This window comes from Hippoglossus stenolepis, chromosome 12 (assembly GCF_022539355.2).
Source record: "Hippoglossus stenolepis isolate QCI-W04-F060 chromosome 12, HSTE1.2, whole genome shotgun sequence".
NCBI classification, from domain to species: Eukaryota; Metazoa; Chordata; class Actinopteri; order Pleuronectiformes; family Pleuronectidae; genus Hippoglossus; species Hippoglossus stenolepis.
The window spans coordinates 19,229,045-19,244,786 of NC_061494.1; the positions used below are offsets into that span (position 1 = coordinate 19,229,045).

Below are 15,742 nucleotides of genomic sequence, written 5' to 3' on the forward strand. Positions count from 1 at the left end.
TTAAAAGTTACATAGACTTTTCTTAGAAAATATTCAATGAGCTTAAATAACTATATACACTACCGTTCAAAAGTTTGGGGTCACTTAGAAATGTCCTTATTTTTCGAAGAAAAGCACTGTTTTTTTCAATGAAGATAACATTAAATTAATCAGAGATACACTCTATACATTGTTAATGTGGTAAATGACTATTCTAGGTGGAAACGTCTGGTTTTTAATGAAATATCTACATAGGTGTATAGAGGCCCATTTCCAGCAACTATCACTCCAGTGTTCTAATGGTACATTGTGTTTGCTAATTGCCTTAGAAGACTAATGGATGATTAGAAACTCTGTGAAACTCGCCAGTCTATTCTTATTCTTAGAAATGAAGGCTATTCCATGCGAGAAATTGCGAAGAAACTGAAAATTTCCTACAACGGTGTGTACTACTCCCTTCAGGGAACAGCACAAACGGGCTCTAACCAGAGTAGAAAGAGAAGTGGGAGGCCCCGGTGCACAACTCAGCAAGAAGACAAGTATATTAGAGTCTCTAGTTTGAGAAATAGACGCCTCACAGGTCCTCAACTGGCAGCTTCTTTAAATGGTACCCGCAAAACGCCAGTGTCAACGTCTACAGTGAAGAGGCGACTCCGGGATGCTGGCCTTCTAGGCAGAGTAGCAAAGAAAAAGCCATATCTGAGACTGGCCAATAAAAAGAAAAGATTGATATGGGCAAAAGAACACAGATATTGGACAGAGGAAGATTGGAAAAAAGTGTTATGGACAGACGAATCAAAGTTTGAGGTGTTTGGATCACACAGAAGAACATTTGTGAGACGCAGAACAGGTGAAAAGTTGCTGGAAGAGTGCCTGACGCCATCTGTAAGCATGGTGGAGGTAATGTGATGGTCTGGAGCTGCTTTGGTGCTGGTAAAGTGGGAGATTTGAACAAGGTAAAAGGGATTTTAAATAAGGAAGGCTATCACTCCATTTTGCAACGCCATGCCATACCCTGTGGACAGTGCTTGATTGGAGCCAATTTCCTCCTACAACAGGACAATGACCCAAAGCACACCTCCAAATTATGCAAGAACTATTTAGGGAAGAAGCAGGCAGCTGGTATGCTGTCTGTAGTGGAGTGGCCAGCGCAGTCACCAGATCTCAACCCCATTGAGCTGTTGTGGGAGCAGCTTGACCGTATGGTACGCAAGAAGTGCCCATCAAGCCAATCCAACTTGTGGGAGGGGCTTCAGGAAGCGTGGGGTGACATTTCTACAGATTACCTCAACAAATTAACAGCTACAATGCCAAAGGTCTGCAATGCTGTAATTGCTGCAAATGGAGCATTCTTTGACGAAAGCAAAGTTTGAAGAACAAAATTAATATTTCAAATAAAAATCATTATTTCTAACCTTGTCAATGTCTTGACTATATTTTCTATTCATTTTGCAACTCATTTGATAAATAAAAGTGTGAGTTTTCATGGAAAACACAAAATTGTCTGGGTGACCCCAAACTTTTGAACGGTAGTGTATGTATATTTAGATAATTTACATTTTACACCGGAAGCGGGTCCTCTCTATGGCTGCCATGTTTTTTACAGTAGCCCAGACTGGACAAACTAAACACCTTTTGAGTTTTTATTACAACTTTCACAGGTTCTCCTTGTTTGGAAGGGGAGGGGGAGGTGAGGGGTATTCAGCTGCAACGTGCAACTTCACCATTAGATGTCACTAAATTCTACACACTGAACCTTTTTAAAAAGTACTTTTACAATAACATGTCAACAGTTGTAAAAGCTCCAATTAGCAGTTTGTAAATGGACTTTGGTCCAGTTGTCCTGCAAAGCCTTTTACATAAGATAATTCAATCATGTTATGTTTAAGGAGGATTTTCCTCAACCTGGCAACCCAAAACTATAATAACCCATAAAGTATTGAGAGCAAGTTATGTAACATTATGTATATTCTGTTTATTTTTCAAATACATTTTGATACACTGCAGCTTATACATACTACAGACAGAAGTAAAAGACATGAACACTGGTTCCAGCTCTGAACCCAAAAAATGTTAATCTCTAACCATTCAACTCTCCTCTTTCCCACATTCCACAGGCGGAACTGATCTGTGAGTGAGTGAGTGAGAGAGAGAGAGAGAGAGAGAGAGAGAGAGAGAGAGAGAGAGAGAGAGAGAGAGAGAGAGAGAGAGAGAGAGTGTAGAGAGAGAGAGAGAGAGAGAGAGAGAGTGAGAGAGAGAGTGAGAGGTGAGAGAGAGAGAGAGAGAGAGAGAGAGAGAGTGAGAGAGAGTGAGAGAGAGAGAGAGTGAGAGTGAGAGAGAGAGTGAGAGAGAGGTGTGTGTGTACTATGACCTTCTCAGATCACTTAGATTACTTGATGTGACTCTGACTCTCTCAGTCTGAGGTGAAGTGGATCTAAACCAGCACAGGATTTGTTCCTTTCTTAAATAAAGGAGATGAGTTCTAAGAAGCAGAGCACCGGTATGGTGCTGGTGAACTACACCAGAGACCCTGACCTCCAGGATGTGGACGGTGTTCTCCCGGAGGACAAGCAGCAGGACTCCACCTCGGTGAAGCTGGACCCGGCTGTGGAGGAGTACACGCAGCTGAAGCCTTACGCCGGGATGCCCAAGGAGGTGCTGCTGCTGTACTCCTCCCAGGCCCGGTACCGGGTGCCCCGGGAGGTCCTGTTCTGGCTGATCGTGGCCTGCACCCTGGCCCTGGTGGCTCTCACCATCACGGTGATCGCTCTGTCTCCACGGTGCCTGAGCTGGTGGCAGGTGTCCCCGGTGTACCAGGTGTACCCCCGCTCCTTCAGGGACTCGGACGGTGATGGTGTGGGAGACCTCAAAGGTAAAACGCCCCTGACCCACAGAGAACACTGTGGAGGGCTGAGGGTTGTTTGTAAACACTGTACTGCCAGTGCAGAGTACAGTACTTGAGTAAATGTACTTCATTACTTTACATTACTTGGCATAATTACAAATAACGACTTTAATCTACTTGTAATCTATTATATTTCAAATTTCAGAGGGAAATACTTTGCATTAACATGTTATAGATTAAAGCTAAAGAGGTGAACATTTTGTTTACTGTGGATATTTCAAGTCGATTTTGTTTACTCCGATGAAGAGTCAGTACATTTACTTAAATTATCAGATATATTTTATTTTATTTGAGAAATTCTATTTTAAGCTACTTCATAGTTTACAAAGGTTTGAATGCAAATATTCTACTATTCATTGCACTACTTTTATTTTAATGCTTCTGTTACTTCAGTTATGGTTAGCAGCATAATTTAAAAAACACTTTATAATTTAATTAAAATACAGCCACACCAAACACCAACTGTTTTTAAATATATCCACGTTAACTCTGCTGTCGAGTATTAGCAGGTGCTCTCTGAAGTTGTGGTACGTGTGTATTTTCAGCCTCCTAACTATCACCAGGGTGTCTCTGCTCCGACAGGAATTCAGGAGCAGCTGGATCACTTCGAGTTCCTGAACATCAAGTCGGTTTGGATCAGTCCCTTCTACCGCTCCCCCATGAAAGACTTTGGCTATGACGTGGAAGATTTCCGAGCCATTGACCCCCTCTTTGGCACCATGCAGGACTTTGAGGAGCTGCTGGCTGAAATGCACAACAAAGGTGTGGAGCTGGAGGTGGTCACGATGGACCGCTACACGTCTCCTTTCAGGGGGAACCTGGTTGGTTTGAAGTGAATACCTTTGACTCTTTTCTCTCTCTGCTTCCACCAGGTCTGAAGCTGATCATGGATTTCATTCCCAATCACACCAGTGACAAACACCGCTGGTTTAACTTGAGCCGGACGAGAGATCCTCACTACGAGGATTATTACGTCTGGACCGACTGCAACGAGACATCACCGAGACCTAATAACTGGGTCGGTATCTGCGGATCAACACCTTTTCACAGGAGTTTGTGGAGGAGTGGAGAAAGTTTTCACATGTGTGTAGTTTCTTAACGACAACAATTCTCCATCCTGCTGTTTCTCTCAGGTGAGTGTGTTCGGGAATTCGTCGTGGACTTACGATGACGTCCGAGGACAATGTTACCTGCACCAGTTCCTCAAGGAGCAACCAGACCTGAACTTCAGAAACACACATGTCCGCCAGGAGATCATCGTAAGATTACATCAACACACACTCACACACACACACACACACACACACACACACACACACACACACACACACACACACACACACACACACACACACACACACACACACACACACACACACACAGCTACTGACTCCCCTCTTTGTTTATCTATGGTCATTAAAATCTCTGTTGTCTCCTCCACTGTGCACCAATCACTGCTGTATTCACACATCAGGTTTAATCTTTGTTTTGTTAGGTAACAGATTACTCATTAACCCCCCCCGCCCTGTTAACCCCTGGGTGTTTTCAACTAATGCTACACGGCAAATTACACAGTAACTTATTGTGTAAAGGATTTTTTTGATAGGAGAATGAGTTTTACTGTGGACACACTGTATTTTAATGGATCTATATTTGTTGTTTTATCTCAGGATATTATTCGTTTCTGGTTGGGGAAAGGAGTGGACGGGTTCCGGATGGACGCAGTGAAGCACATCCTGGAGGCCGCGCACCTGAGGGATGAGCCACAGGTGGACCCAGAGAAACCGCCTGTAAGTGTTGCCTCTTCAGTTTAGTTCAATCACCGTCGTTTGTCTCCAACGTGCCCTGGTCGAGCAGCTCTCTCTCCTCACGTTCACCCGACATGGTGTCTGTGATCTGCCAGTTGAAATGGATCCATCTCGAATGGCAGAGCAGGTGTAACTCAGCTCCCAAACACATTTAACCTCTTGTAAGGCGGAGCTGCAGTTTAACGAACAGTCCGCCTAGGATCATCACCTGACAGCTCCGCTTTCTCCGAGCTCAGTGGGTCAAGGTTCGGCTTAGTTAGCCCTCTCTGCTGCGACGTTCAGTTATATGGTTATATTACGATTTTACTTTATTGAATTATACGACACGTGACATGTCAGAGTCCAGATTTTTATCAGTGAGAGGGATAGAAGCAGCACTGTGGGCAGAGGCGTCTCCAGTGGAGCCGGAGGAACAGACTGTTGAGTGGGAGAACTCGCACTGTGCTCCACGTTATCATTCATCATCATCATCTCTGGCTTAAACATAAGGTCATCTGGTGCTCCTCCGGACAAAATACCATTCTCTGAATTCAAAGGAGTTCACGACCCTTTCAGAGTTAAGCTGGCTGAGGGGTTTTGTTCACCAGGAGAATGAAGTTATTTCTCCCAGAGGAAAGATTAGTAGAAAAGACGCATATTTGGGTGGATTGGCGAGTCACTGGGATTTATTTACTCCTGCAGAATAACACTGAGACCGACCCGTCTGCTCACTGTTGACTTAGAGGTGAACTCGCTGCGGCAGCACCCACATCCAACACTGCCTTTTGTTTTAAAGAATTAAACACACAAAGCTGTGTTTTGCAGCAAGTTGTTCTCAGAGACTCTCGTGCATTTAAACAACACTGCAATATATATAGTCACATGTACAATATGGGTTCAGATTCAGTCACATTCAAGGCCGTATTTATAACTGAGCAACTTTCCGTGTTATCATTATTGCTTCAGTGGTTTACTGCCGACTGAAGCTTTCAATTCACGCCAACATTGTATTTTACAGGCAGTTTGCTAAATGGTTCGTTCACATGGCAGCACGTCACCTCACTGCTGCATCAGTGGTAAAGTGCATGAATAGATTCGTGGCCTGGTCTTTTCTGACTGGAATTAGTATGTTGTGTTGTGTTTGAGTTCCCCCGACACACAATACACTCACATCGGGTGTTATCGTTTTTAACCCTCACATTGGGCTTTAGAGACTGAAGCAGCTCCTTAGTTGGTTCCCTCATAATTATGTCCTCTGCCAAGCAAGTTATGTTTTCACTCCTGTCTGGATCTGGATCAGGGGACAGATCCAGGAACGTGTTTTCAATATCTTTAACAATGTGAGATTTATCACCATTTTAAATGTTTTTCCAGGGATTAATTCAGGGATCTTGATGAAAACATTTTAATTTAGAAGAACTGATATCTATGATACATGAAATTTGGTGCAGCTTGACTGTCGGGCCTTGACGGAGGTATGTGCTCTACTGAGTGATATCCTACTTTATCTTTTCCCATGTTTCATTTCAACTTTATTTTAATAAAACGTAATAAAAGTAATATTTCTTGCACATGACATTACTCCTCGATCACTGAACCCATAAGTCTGTTACCACTTGGCCTCTTCTCTCTGTATCTGGTTTCCACTTATTTTCCAACTACCTGTCCTGTGGCTGCTCCCTGAGTTCAGGCCTACGAAAGGACAAAGAAATGCATTTACACTCCAGCTCCCACTAACTCCCAGTGGGCTGAGGAAAATACCATTGAGCTCCACTAATGCACTGGAGTTGATGTCAGGGAGGAAACTCTACTGTGAATGAAACACTACTTCTCTGCAGAGACTAAATGTAAAACCTGACTGGGAGACCAATAATATTCACATGACTCTCATATTTCTTTATGTTCCTTCCTCTCCAGGAGTCGGTGACTTCAGAGTGGGACCTTTACCACGACTACACCACCAGTCAGCTGGGGCTGCACGACCTCATGAGGGACTGGAGGGCAGAGATGGACATTTACAGCCGTGAGCCTGGCAGATACAGGTATGTGAAGAATACAGTAATATTTAGGTAATAACTGATAATGTTACCTTCTTTATTCTCTATTACACACGAGGACAACAACATAAACGTCTCCTGACTCGTCAGTGCTCGTTTTTTGTGATGTTTTGTGTCCTTTTATTATCGTATGTGGTCAGTAAATCTATTTAATAAAAGGTAATAGGTTTAAACAGATGAGTTTCCATGCTTGGCTGTGGGTCAGTTTGAATGTTATCATGCGTTCTTGCTGCCTCCAGGTTCATGGTGACAGAGTCATACGATTACCACGAGGTGGACAAGACCATGATGTACTACGGCACGTCGCTGGTGAAAGAAAGTGATTTCCCCTTCAACTTCTACCTGCTGGACCTGCCTCACAACACCAGCGGCTTGTGGGTTCAACAACTGGTCCAGCTCTGGATGACCAACATGCCCAGTGGACGATGGGCCAACTGGGTGGTGAGTCGCCATTTATCTATGTTGTTCTTTGGCATCTTTAAATTATCCCTCACTTGTTTCACCTTTTCCTTTGTACCTCTCTAACTCCCTCTGTTTCCAGGTGGGAAACCACGACAAGCCTCGAATTGCCACCAGCGCTGGTCAGACCTACATTCGTGTCATCAACATGCTGCTGCTGACGCTCCCCGGCACCCCCACCACCTACTACGGCGAGGAGATCGGCATGGAGAACATTAATGTCACGGACAGTGAGATACAAGATCCCGCTGGCAAATACAATACAGTCAGTACTCTGCACACACTAACAAGCGTTTTCAGACGATGCATTAGACACTGTAGCATCATTTGCTGCACAATAATAACAACGACACAACAGGACAAGATTAGTGTCAACAATGAAAATAGACAAACATTTATTAAGGCAGGATTTATTTCCAGTTTGTTGCATTTTGACCATAGTGGAATGGAAACTGTACATACATGTGTATAGGTTGAAGTGTCTGTGCTCTTTCCAAGTCAAACTGCACGTTGTCCCTGCAGAGTGCCAGTCGGGACCCTCAGCGATCCCCCATGCAGTGGAGTGGTAACGTGAACGCAGGCTTCAACAACAGAACCAACGTCACCTGGTTGCCTGTTCACCCGGATTACACAAGCGTGAACGTGGAGGTACAGAGATCTTTTAGTTCTGTTCAACTTGGGAGGAACATCTGGCCAGAGGCTGCTTGTGTTTCTTACTTGAAAATCAAGTGACCCCCCCTCCTGCCACTCTCTCTCCCCTAGGTCCAGAAAACAGATGGACGCTCCGTTCTGTCTCAGTACCGTTTCCTGAACACCCTGCGTCAGTCGGAGCTGCCGCTTCACCGCGGGTGGTTCTGCTACATCCACGCTGACGCCAACGTCTTCTCATACCTCAGAGAGCTCGACGGGCTACACCGAGCTTTCCTCATGGTCCTTAACTTTGGCAAAGAATCTGCCGTCACAGACCTCTCGTCTATTGGGGAGCTGCCGGACCAGCTGACGGTGCTAATGAGCACAAACGGTGTCAGCGATGGCAAAGTGTTTCAGAAGTCTCGTATCCAGACGGAGGCAGGGGAGGGTTTGGTGATTCAGTTCTCCGCACCCACTCGGTTTAATCCCAACCATCCCAAACAGTGCTACGTCTCAGAGAAGGCCTGTTATTTAGGAGCCATGGACATACTTTATAAATGCTAACATGAATGGACACTGGTATTCAGTTATTACAGTTTCACAGTAGAAATCAAGATGTTTCTTTGGTGTCTCCTCTGTAAGGGATGTATGTCAGAGAATTAAAAGGAACCGCAACAGATACAGTCACCATCATCTTTGTCTTTTCTTCCACTCAAAAAGTTCATGTTGATTCCCGACCGCCTCTCGAAAGCCTCACAATTTCTTCCTCTTGCGCCGCGGCGGCTCGAGGCCCAGCTCTTTGTATAGAAATGCTAGATTGAGGGCTTCCTGTGTTGGGGAGAGAGGAGAGGTCAGAAAATAAATTAAAAAATAGCTGATTGTGTCTAATTTGCCGTATTACCTCCACAGAGGAGGTTATGTTTTCACTGGTGTTTGTTTGCAGGATTATGCAAAAACAACTGGAGGGATTACCATAACATTTAGTGCAAGGATTTGGTATTGGTCAGGAAAGAACCCATTCAATTTTGGTGTGGATCCAGATCAGGGGGCAGATCCAGCAATTGTTTCCCCACTTTCTTTAACATTGTGATAAAGGGCTTTTTTTTTTACATTTTCATTGATTTCTGAGTGTGTGCAGTTTGGTGCAGATCCAAATCAAATCTGGATCTTGAGAATTTAATTACCTCCTCCAGCATCAGCTCAAAGTCGTCTGGTCCGAGGTGATTTGCTCCGGGCTGGATATTCAGAACGATGTTTGGTGCTGGTTCACATCCTGAGAGAACGATGAGGATCGGGAGCCAAAGGTCAAAGAAAAGATCTCTAATCTTTAAAACTTCCTCCAAGACATTTATCTTCTTATGTCTTTTTTCTCTGCTGCCCTTCTCTCTCTCCGTCCGGTTGCCCCAAATCTTATCTCCCTCTCTCACTCCTGACTCTCCTTTCATTCATGCTTGCTCCCATCTGATACTGAGCTCCCTCCTCTCTTGCCTCCCTCATATTATAACCTCCCCCCGTCTCTGTGGTACTGGCTGTTTCACAAGTGCGGTCTTGACCTTGACAGCTCCCAGTCTGTGGCGTCTAATCTCTCGCTCTGATACACTATCTCTTTACCATGCTAATGGGCCTGCCCACCCGCCTGCGTGTGTCTATGCCATCAGCACTTTATCAAAGACTCCGGAGAACAGAGAGACAGATTAGGGAGACATATATACACACACATACACACAGAGCCACTTAAGCTGGCTGGCGTATGTGTGTATGAACAACAGAAAAAGTGAGAGATAATGTGTGCAGAGAGAGAGAGGGGTGTAAAGCGGAGTACCACCAATGTGGTGAAGGCAGATTATGAGTGAGAGGGAGAGAGAGCCTGTCTATAGGGAAATGAGAGCAATTAGCTGACACACATGCTACACTACAAGGTGACCTATGCCACACTTTGGTCATGAACTTAAAACTCTGATAGCACTTTCCCCCCCCAGACAGACAGCTACACATCTGCTGCTGCTGCTGCTGCCTCTCAAGACGTCCACACTGACACGACTACTGGGAGTCGACCCTGAACTATTAAAACCTCGGGGATGCAGAAATTACACCCAAAAGAAAGTGGAACGAGTGGGAATCTATTCTGGAATGCATCCACAGAACGATGCACTCATTGAAGGTGATGGCATCTACAGGATGCATGCGGCAGACGTGAAACTGGAAGAATACAAATGTCTCAGGATGAAAAAGAGATGTCATACACGTAGAAGACGGAAACGAAGATGTCGACTTGACAAGACGACGAGAATCGACAGTTAGTTATTAGTGTCAAAGGCCGACGCCGGTGTTGAAAACAAAAACACGTGATCTCAGCAGTGTTATTTATCCGATACATCCTCCCTCCTGAAACCTGCACCAGCCCTCACCTCAACATTTTGGAGATATTTCTTTGTTGACATGAACGTGAGAATCTCCTGCTGCATTCTTCATATGTGAAAGTCCGGAGAAAGTCCACTTATTGTGCAAACATTCTTCAGAGCTCATGTCTGAAAACGGCTGATGTGTGAAAGTTTGAGTGTGTATGTGTGTGTGTGTTTGTGCTTTTATGTACCTGACTTTGGATCCGTGGTGAAGTGAGTGTGGATGACTTTCCTTAGCTGCTCAGTGTATTTCAGGACACCTGCCAAAGGAACCCTGGCATCACTGCTGTAGGCTGTCAGCAGCATTGATGGATAGCACTATCACACACACACACACACACAGAAACGGATAAACAAGTTACACAGTGGTCCTCAGTGTCCCCTTAAACAACATTTCTGAGGCTTATGTATATTTCCAGTTTAAATGATCTGTCAGTAAGACACAGCACTAGAGAGCTCCTCAACTTATGTTGAACAGATTTCAGAGAAAGCCTGGAAACCATTCATTGACCCAGTGCTATTCATATTCAGGCTGTGGGCCATGGGAATGTAAAATGGGATTTCAGCATAGTCTGTTCTCTGGTTTTACAGGACACTTTACATTGCAGCGTAGATATAATCAGAGAGTGATTTTCAGAAAGAAGGTAGCAAACTAACAGGCACAAAAAACTACAGCCCCATTTTTTTAACTTCTCAATCTCCCCTCCCCATACCTGAGGAGTGATGTTGTGAAGGGGACAGTAGGAGGAGATGCTGAGTCTGTGTTTGGGGTTTCCTAACGGGTCCCCCCATTCTTCTCTGTCCTCCAAAGTTAGAGGCAGGCTGGGATCCTCCATCGTCCCCAACACATCCAGGAAAGGAGCCTGAAAACAGGAAGAGAGATTTCATTTGGTGAGGCACCATGTTACGATGAATGAGTAGAATATGTATTTAACCCTTACAAACCGATAAATCTCTGGAGGAAGACACTGTCCCCGATGTACTTGTTCTTTGGACATACAATAACGCTAAAAGCTAAACACTCAAAAAACACACTTAACATTTTACCTGCAGGGTGACGGCCCGGATCATATGTGGGTGTCTGTTGCACAGCGCTCCCACTGGCACAGCCCCAGCACTGCAGGCTGTGAGGGCAGTGAGTGAGGGTGAGGAGACTCCTGAGGAGAAGAGGTGTTGGAGACAGGCGTGAAGATCCTCCACTCCTTTCAGCTTCCTCTCCTCACGAGCTTGTCTTTGCCAGGACAGACCCTTCTCTCCTCCACCTCTGAGGGGGGGAATGAACCGGTTCACTTTTACAACAAAGTTTGAATTTCCACACTAAGTTAGATACGTTCTCCTCAGCAAATAAACTGCTGAGTAAGTTTGAGGCTGCTGCAGTGGGGATAGGTTACCTGATGTGGCAGTAGGCCAGAGCCCAGCCCTGCTCCAGCAGCAGCCTCTTCTCTGGGCAGAAGTCCATGTGCAGATCTCTGCCATAAGCTCCGTAGACATGAGCCAGCAGTGGCGCCTGTCTCAGACCTTCCACAGGTACGGCATGGAAAAGTGTGACTGGCACCAGGGTGCCGTCCTGCAGAGGAGAGGCAGGAGACAGTCTGCAAACTGGGATGATGCCAAGTGTTAAACGATCCCTAGTTTGTAAATGTCATCACTTCCTTTCTGTCAGGTGTATGTGTGAAGGTGTTTGAGATGCATGTGCTACTAAACACTTCTGTGGAGTTGCGAAAAGAGCTTTATCAGTGGACACTCGAGTCTTGATACAAAATGCTCACCTCCCTGCAGATACTGTGTCAGTGTGTGTGCATGTGTCTTCTCACTTGGCTGCAGGCCTCTAAACGTGTGGTGGTATAATCATCCTTGTTCTCTCGGACAGATCCATCCTCAGTGACTGACAGAAGGAGCCCGTCCTCTGGGCACAGACAGTAGGGCACCGGTGGGTGGACTGGAGAGGAGATGAGGAGTTCTAACACTTTGCATTGGTCTGCCAAGCCTGGTCTCTTGGTTTCCATGGCGCAAGCCCAGGTAGGGAGCTGGGGAAGGAGTGTAGACATCTGACAGTATTAGAGATGGGTATAAGGTTATAGGGCAAAGTAAAATACAAGCAAAATGGAAAACAAGGAAGGAAGTCGGCAAGAAATACAAAGAGTTTCCTGACACACTGACCGGCACAGTGTAGGCTTTCTCAGGGTGAGTCAGCGGGATCACAATCAGGACGAGCTCATTGGCCGGCGTTCTTACAGTCAACACACAGTGGTCTCCAACCACGTCCATGTCTTTGACTGCAGAGCCAGAAGACGGGGCGAACAGTGAGACCCAGGACACCATGGAGGGGTTGGAGAGTGGAGCTTGTACCACCTAGTGAGCAAAGAAGAATAAATCTCCTCACTTGGTAAAACAAAGAGTATATCATTTAAGTCTCAATATTTCAGAATATGTTTTATTCCAACCACTTTCTTTTACCTGATATTCCTGTCCAGGTCCTGTATTAGCCAGTATGATCAGCTTCCTTCTCCAGTGCTCCACGTGGTACAAGAGGTCCGGCTGTCGAGGCTGAACCAGGAGAGGCTCTACGCTGGTTGTTGTGGTATCGACCAGCAGCACCTCTGAACTGGTCCTGCTGTTGCAGTTGATGCTCAGTAACTGTCGGTCTCTGGAAAGGGCAACCTCCACAAACACACTGGGGGGGGGATGCAGTGTTTCAGTTACAGACGGTGTAAGGGCCGAGACGGCTTGGATGTAACATCTTACACTTACTCAGGCCGTGTTTCCTCATACACAGACGTTATCCTGCTTCCACCGGAGGTCAGGTCCAGACGAGACACTCTGCTGCAACGCAGGCCCTCAAGAGTCGTGAAGAACAGGATCTCATCTGTGGCCCATTCTGTACCGACGCAGAAAATATACTTTGATTTTAGCCTGTGCACTAACATCGCTTTTCTCGGTTAATTTTAAGTGCAGCAATTTAAAACATACCACAGCTGAAGACTTTGTCCAGTGTTATTAAGATGTGTGAAGGATCCAAAGAAGTGGACATTTCCCTTTTAAGCTTCACAACCACACATCTGGAAATTCAAAGTACAAATATCTAATCTTTAAATCGCTGACTTAAAAAGTTTAAATTTACACAAGCAAACAAAAAACTGTGTTGCCAAATGAAGTGTGTTCTGTAGGTTTAATTCTGTTGTGTTTGATTCACCTCAGCTCCTCTCTATGAGCAGCTCTTAACGTGGCAGCGAGATGCTTCTCCTGTGGGGATAAACGTACTCTCTGGACGATCCACTGAAACGTCCGCTTCCTCTCTCCATTCTTAGGTCCCGTCTCCTCCTCTCCTCCAGAGACTTGTCCTACATTTAGCACCTGCTCCGGCTCCAGATCTCCTACGAGCAGGGAGAGGAAACAGAGTCAGTCACAAAAGTGGGAATGTCCCTTAACTTGCAGATGCAGGGTTAGAATTAGGGTGATTAGTGAACACTGTCTCGCTACATTCATGATGTCTTACTCTGCCTGTTGTCCATCCTGTAGATGCCATCGCCTTCAATGAAATACACATGATGGTGGCCACAGACCTGTGGAAAGAGAGATCACAGCGGATTCTAAAAAAAACAAAGTGGAATTTACCTGAAGTTAAATATTTCTGAATGAAAGTCACTTGAATTTTCCAGATCTAGCTCACCCCACGAAGAAATGAGGAGTATCTAATGCAATAAGGATGAATGTTGGTGCTTAATATGAGGGACATAATACATAAACATATATATCATCATTACACTTCAAACCTAAAGCAGTTCTTACCACTGAGTGATCAGTTGTGCTGGAGATCCTCCGGTACATCGCCCTCAGTCTCTTGCTGAAATATTTCTGCAGGTCCTTGTACGTCTCAAGTCCAGAGCGGAGATGATCAGCAGGTGAGGTGGAATTTTCCTGAAATAAAACAGCATTAAAATTAAGGATGCACTTTTTGAAACTTCCAACTTTGAGGGGCATTGCTGTGTCAATAAAGGTTATTGTCTCCTGTCGCAGAGGATGGACATTGAACTGTAAAACTTTTTAACAAGTTAGTTAACCAGTGTGTCAGCATTTTTTTTATATCCCTGCAATAAAGTGTGACAGCGCTCCTTCCTCATATTGCAGTATATTTAATGTGATGCTTCTCTTATGTTATAAATAACCAGAGAACTGAGCAACGGCTTTATGTGCAAATCTAAATGATCATCTCAATGATGACGATGAGATACGATAAGATAAGATAATCCTGTATTAGTCCCACAATGGGGAAGTCTGCAATATTACAGCAGCAAGAGTCAAAAATAGGCATCAGTAAGTAATAATACATTTAAGGATAATAAAACTTATAATATAAGAAATATAGAAAAATATGAACGGAATAAAAACTAATATGCACAGTGTAAAAACAAGAACAGTATGTGCAGTGTGAGATACAGTGAATGGGTTTCACATTGATTAATATTCATTGTTGGTTGAAGTGAAATCAAGTAGAAAACTATAATTCTCCCAAATGTTAATGTGCTGTTACTTTCTATTTCATAAGCGTAAATATAGAAGAACTACAAAATACAGACTTGCCCACAGTCTTTTACATATACAATGATAATGGTGCCCACACTTTTGCATCATATACCACTATATAAACAGTGGAATCAAACTTTACAGTAGAAACATAAAAAACATAAAGTTTGAGCTTTAATAAAACTGTGAACAGGTGTTTATATGTGCAGCTTCTTCCTGTGGTGACTGATCCACATCCGGAGGAAGCACGTGTCTCAAGTGTTTTATCTCCACTTGTCATCGTGGCTCCTTTACACCTGTTCAGTGAATAATGGATGACCTCACGCTGTCGGGGTGAAGGTTTATCAGGAGGTGATGTGACTCCAGCTCCTCTCGCTCGCTTACCCGCGTGTGACGTCGCTGCGAGGACAGACGAGTCACCTGTTTACAAACAGGTCGAATCCGAGCAGCGACACGAGCCGAGGAACCGAGCAGAGAAGAGACGGCTGCCATCACCCGGCTAGCAGTTAGCACCAGCTAGCTAAACCAGGGGGGGTAGCTCGTTTGTTTACGTGGGGGTTTAAGAGGCCGACTGTCACCAGGGTGGAATTCACGACGGCAAACACGACCCACGCAACGAGAGAGTCACTGTGTTTCCACCTGTTGTTTCTGGTTGTTTACGTGACTCTGTGCATCTGTCAGGCAAAGTGCACGCAGCAGAAAGAAGATCCATAACAAGCACGTGAAGCAGCTGTTGGTGACGTAGCAGGCAGCGACAGACTCAAGCAGTCGAGGTCAGACGTGGATTGAGAGTCTGATCAGAGGCAGAGGCGATGCTTCAGTCTATTGGGGCCCCAAGCTAAAACTCCCAGGGGCCCCCCCCTCAATTAGCGTTCATCAACATCATGATGTGTATGATCTTACACCAACGATGGGTTTAGGAAGCGTAAACTTGTGTTAAATGTCAAATGTTTCCCTTACATGAGCACATTTTTCAAACGAAAACAAAGAACATTCAAA

General features: G+C 44.9%; 2 protein-coding genes across 3 annotated transcripts; one reads left to right on the top strand and one right to left on the bottom strand.

The window, feature by feature from the left end:
* Window positions 1-2,286: 2,286 nt before the first annotated feature.
* slc3a1 (solute carrier family 3 member 1) lies at window positions 2,287-8,504 on the top strand. Its single transcript, XM_035173149.2, has 10 exons — window positions 2,287-2,851; window positions 3,467-3,646; window positions 3,757-3,902; window positions 4,018-4,143; window positions 4,555-4,674; window positions 6,589-6,713; window positions 6,968-7,169; window positions 7,270-7,452; window positions 7,710-7,835; window positions 7,950-8,504. Exons 1-10 carry the CDS (start codon window positions 2,455-2,457, stop codon window positions 8,379-8,381), a joined length of 2,037 nt encoding a protein of 678 aa, XP_035029040.2. The 5' UTR covers window positions 2,287-2,454; the 3' UTR covers window positions 8,382-8,504.
* prepl (prolyl endopeptidase like) lies at window positions 7,548-15,501 on the bottom strand. Of its 2 annotated transcripts, none has more exons than XM_035173147.2 (15): window positions 15,128-15,501; window positions 14,009-14,137; window positions 13,716-13,782; window positions 13,413-13,593; window positions 13,190-13,278; window positions 12,971-13,097; window positions 12,677-12,893; window positions 12,380-12,571; window positions 12,034-12,267; window positions 11,611-11,786; window positions 11,267-11,483; window positions 10,933-11,082; window positions 10,411-10,537; window positions 9,002-9,090; window positions 7,548-8,645 (listed from the first exon to the last, which is right to left on the bottom strand). In XM_035173147.2, the coding sequence occupies exons 1-15, from the start codon at window positions 15,233-15,235 to the stop codon at window positions 8,571-8,573; spliced, it is 2,178 nt and encodes a 725-aa protein (XP_035029038.2). In that variant the 5' UTR covers window positions 15,236-15,501; the 3' UTR covers window positions 7,548-8,570. The 2 variants fall into 2 exon arrangements, with proteins under 2 accessions (XP_035029038.2, XP_035029039.2); XM_035173148.2 differs by having other exon boundaries at window positions 12,034-12,246; window positions 15,128-15,500.
* Window positions 15,502-15,742: the final 241 nt, after the last annotated feature.

Excerpts from the sequence above, each read along its gene's own strand:
- slc3a1 (XM_035173149.2), top strand. The coding sequence starts at position 2,455 with ATGAGTTCTAAGAAGCAGAGCACCGGTATGGTGCTGGTGAACTACACC. Across the intron at positions 4,144-4,554 it reads ATGTCCGCCAGGAGATCATC|GATATTATTCGTTTCTGGTT; the intron begins GTAAGATTACAT and ends GTTTTATCTCAG. Across the intron at positions 4,675-6,588 it reads TGGACCCAGAGAAACCGCCT|GAGTCGGTGACTTCAGAGTG; the intron begins GTAAGTGTTGCC and ends CTTCCTCTCCAG.
- prepl (XM_035173147.2), bottom strand. The coding sequence starts at position 15,235 with ATGGCAGCCGTCTCTTCTCTGCTCGGTTCCTCGGCTCGTGTCGCTGCT. Across the intron at positions 13,594-13,715 it reads CAGGATGGACAACAGGCAGA|GAGATCTGGAGCCGGAGCAG; the intron begins GTAAGACATCAT and ends CCCTGCTCGTAG. Across the intron at positions 13,098-13,189 it reads GGACAAAGTCTTCAGCTGTG|AATGGGCCACAGATGAGATC; the intron begins GTATGTTTTAAA and ends GCGTCGGTACAG.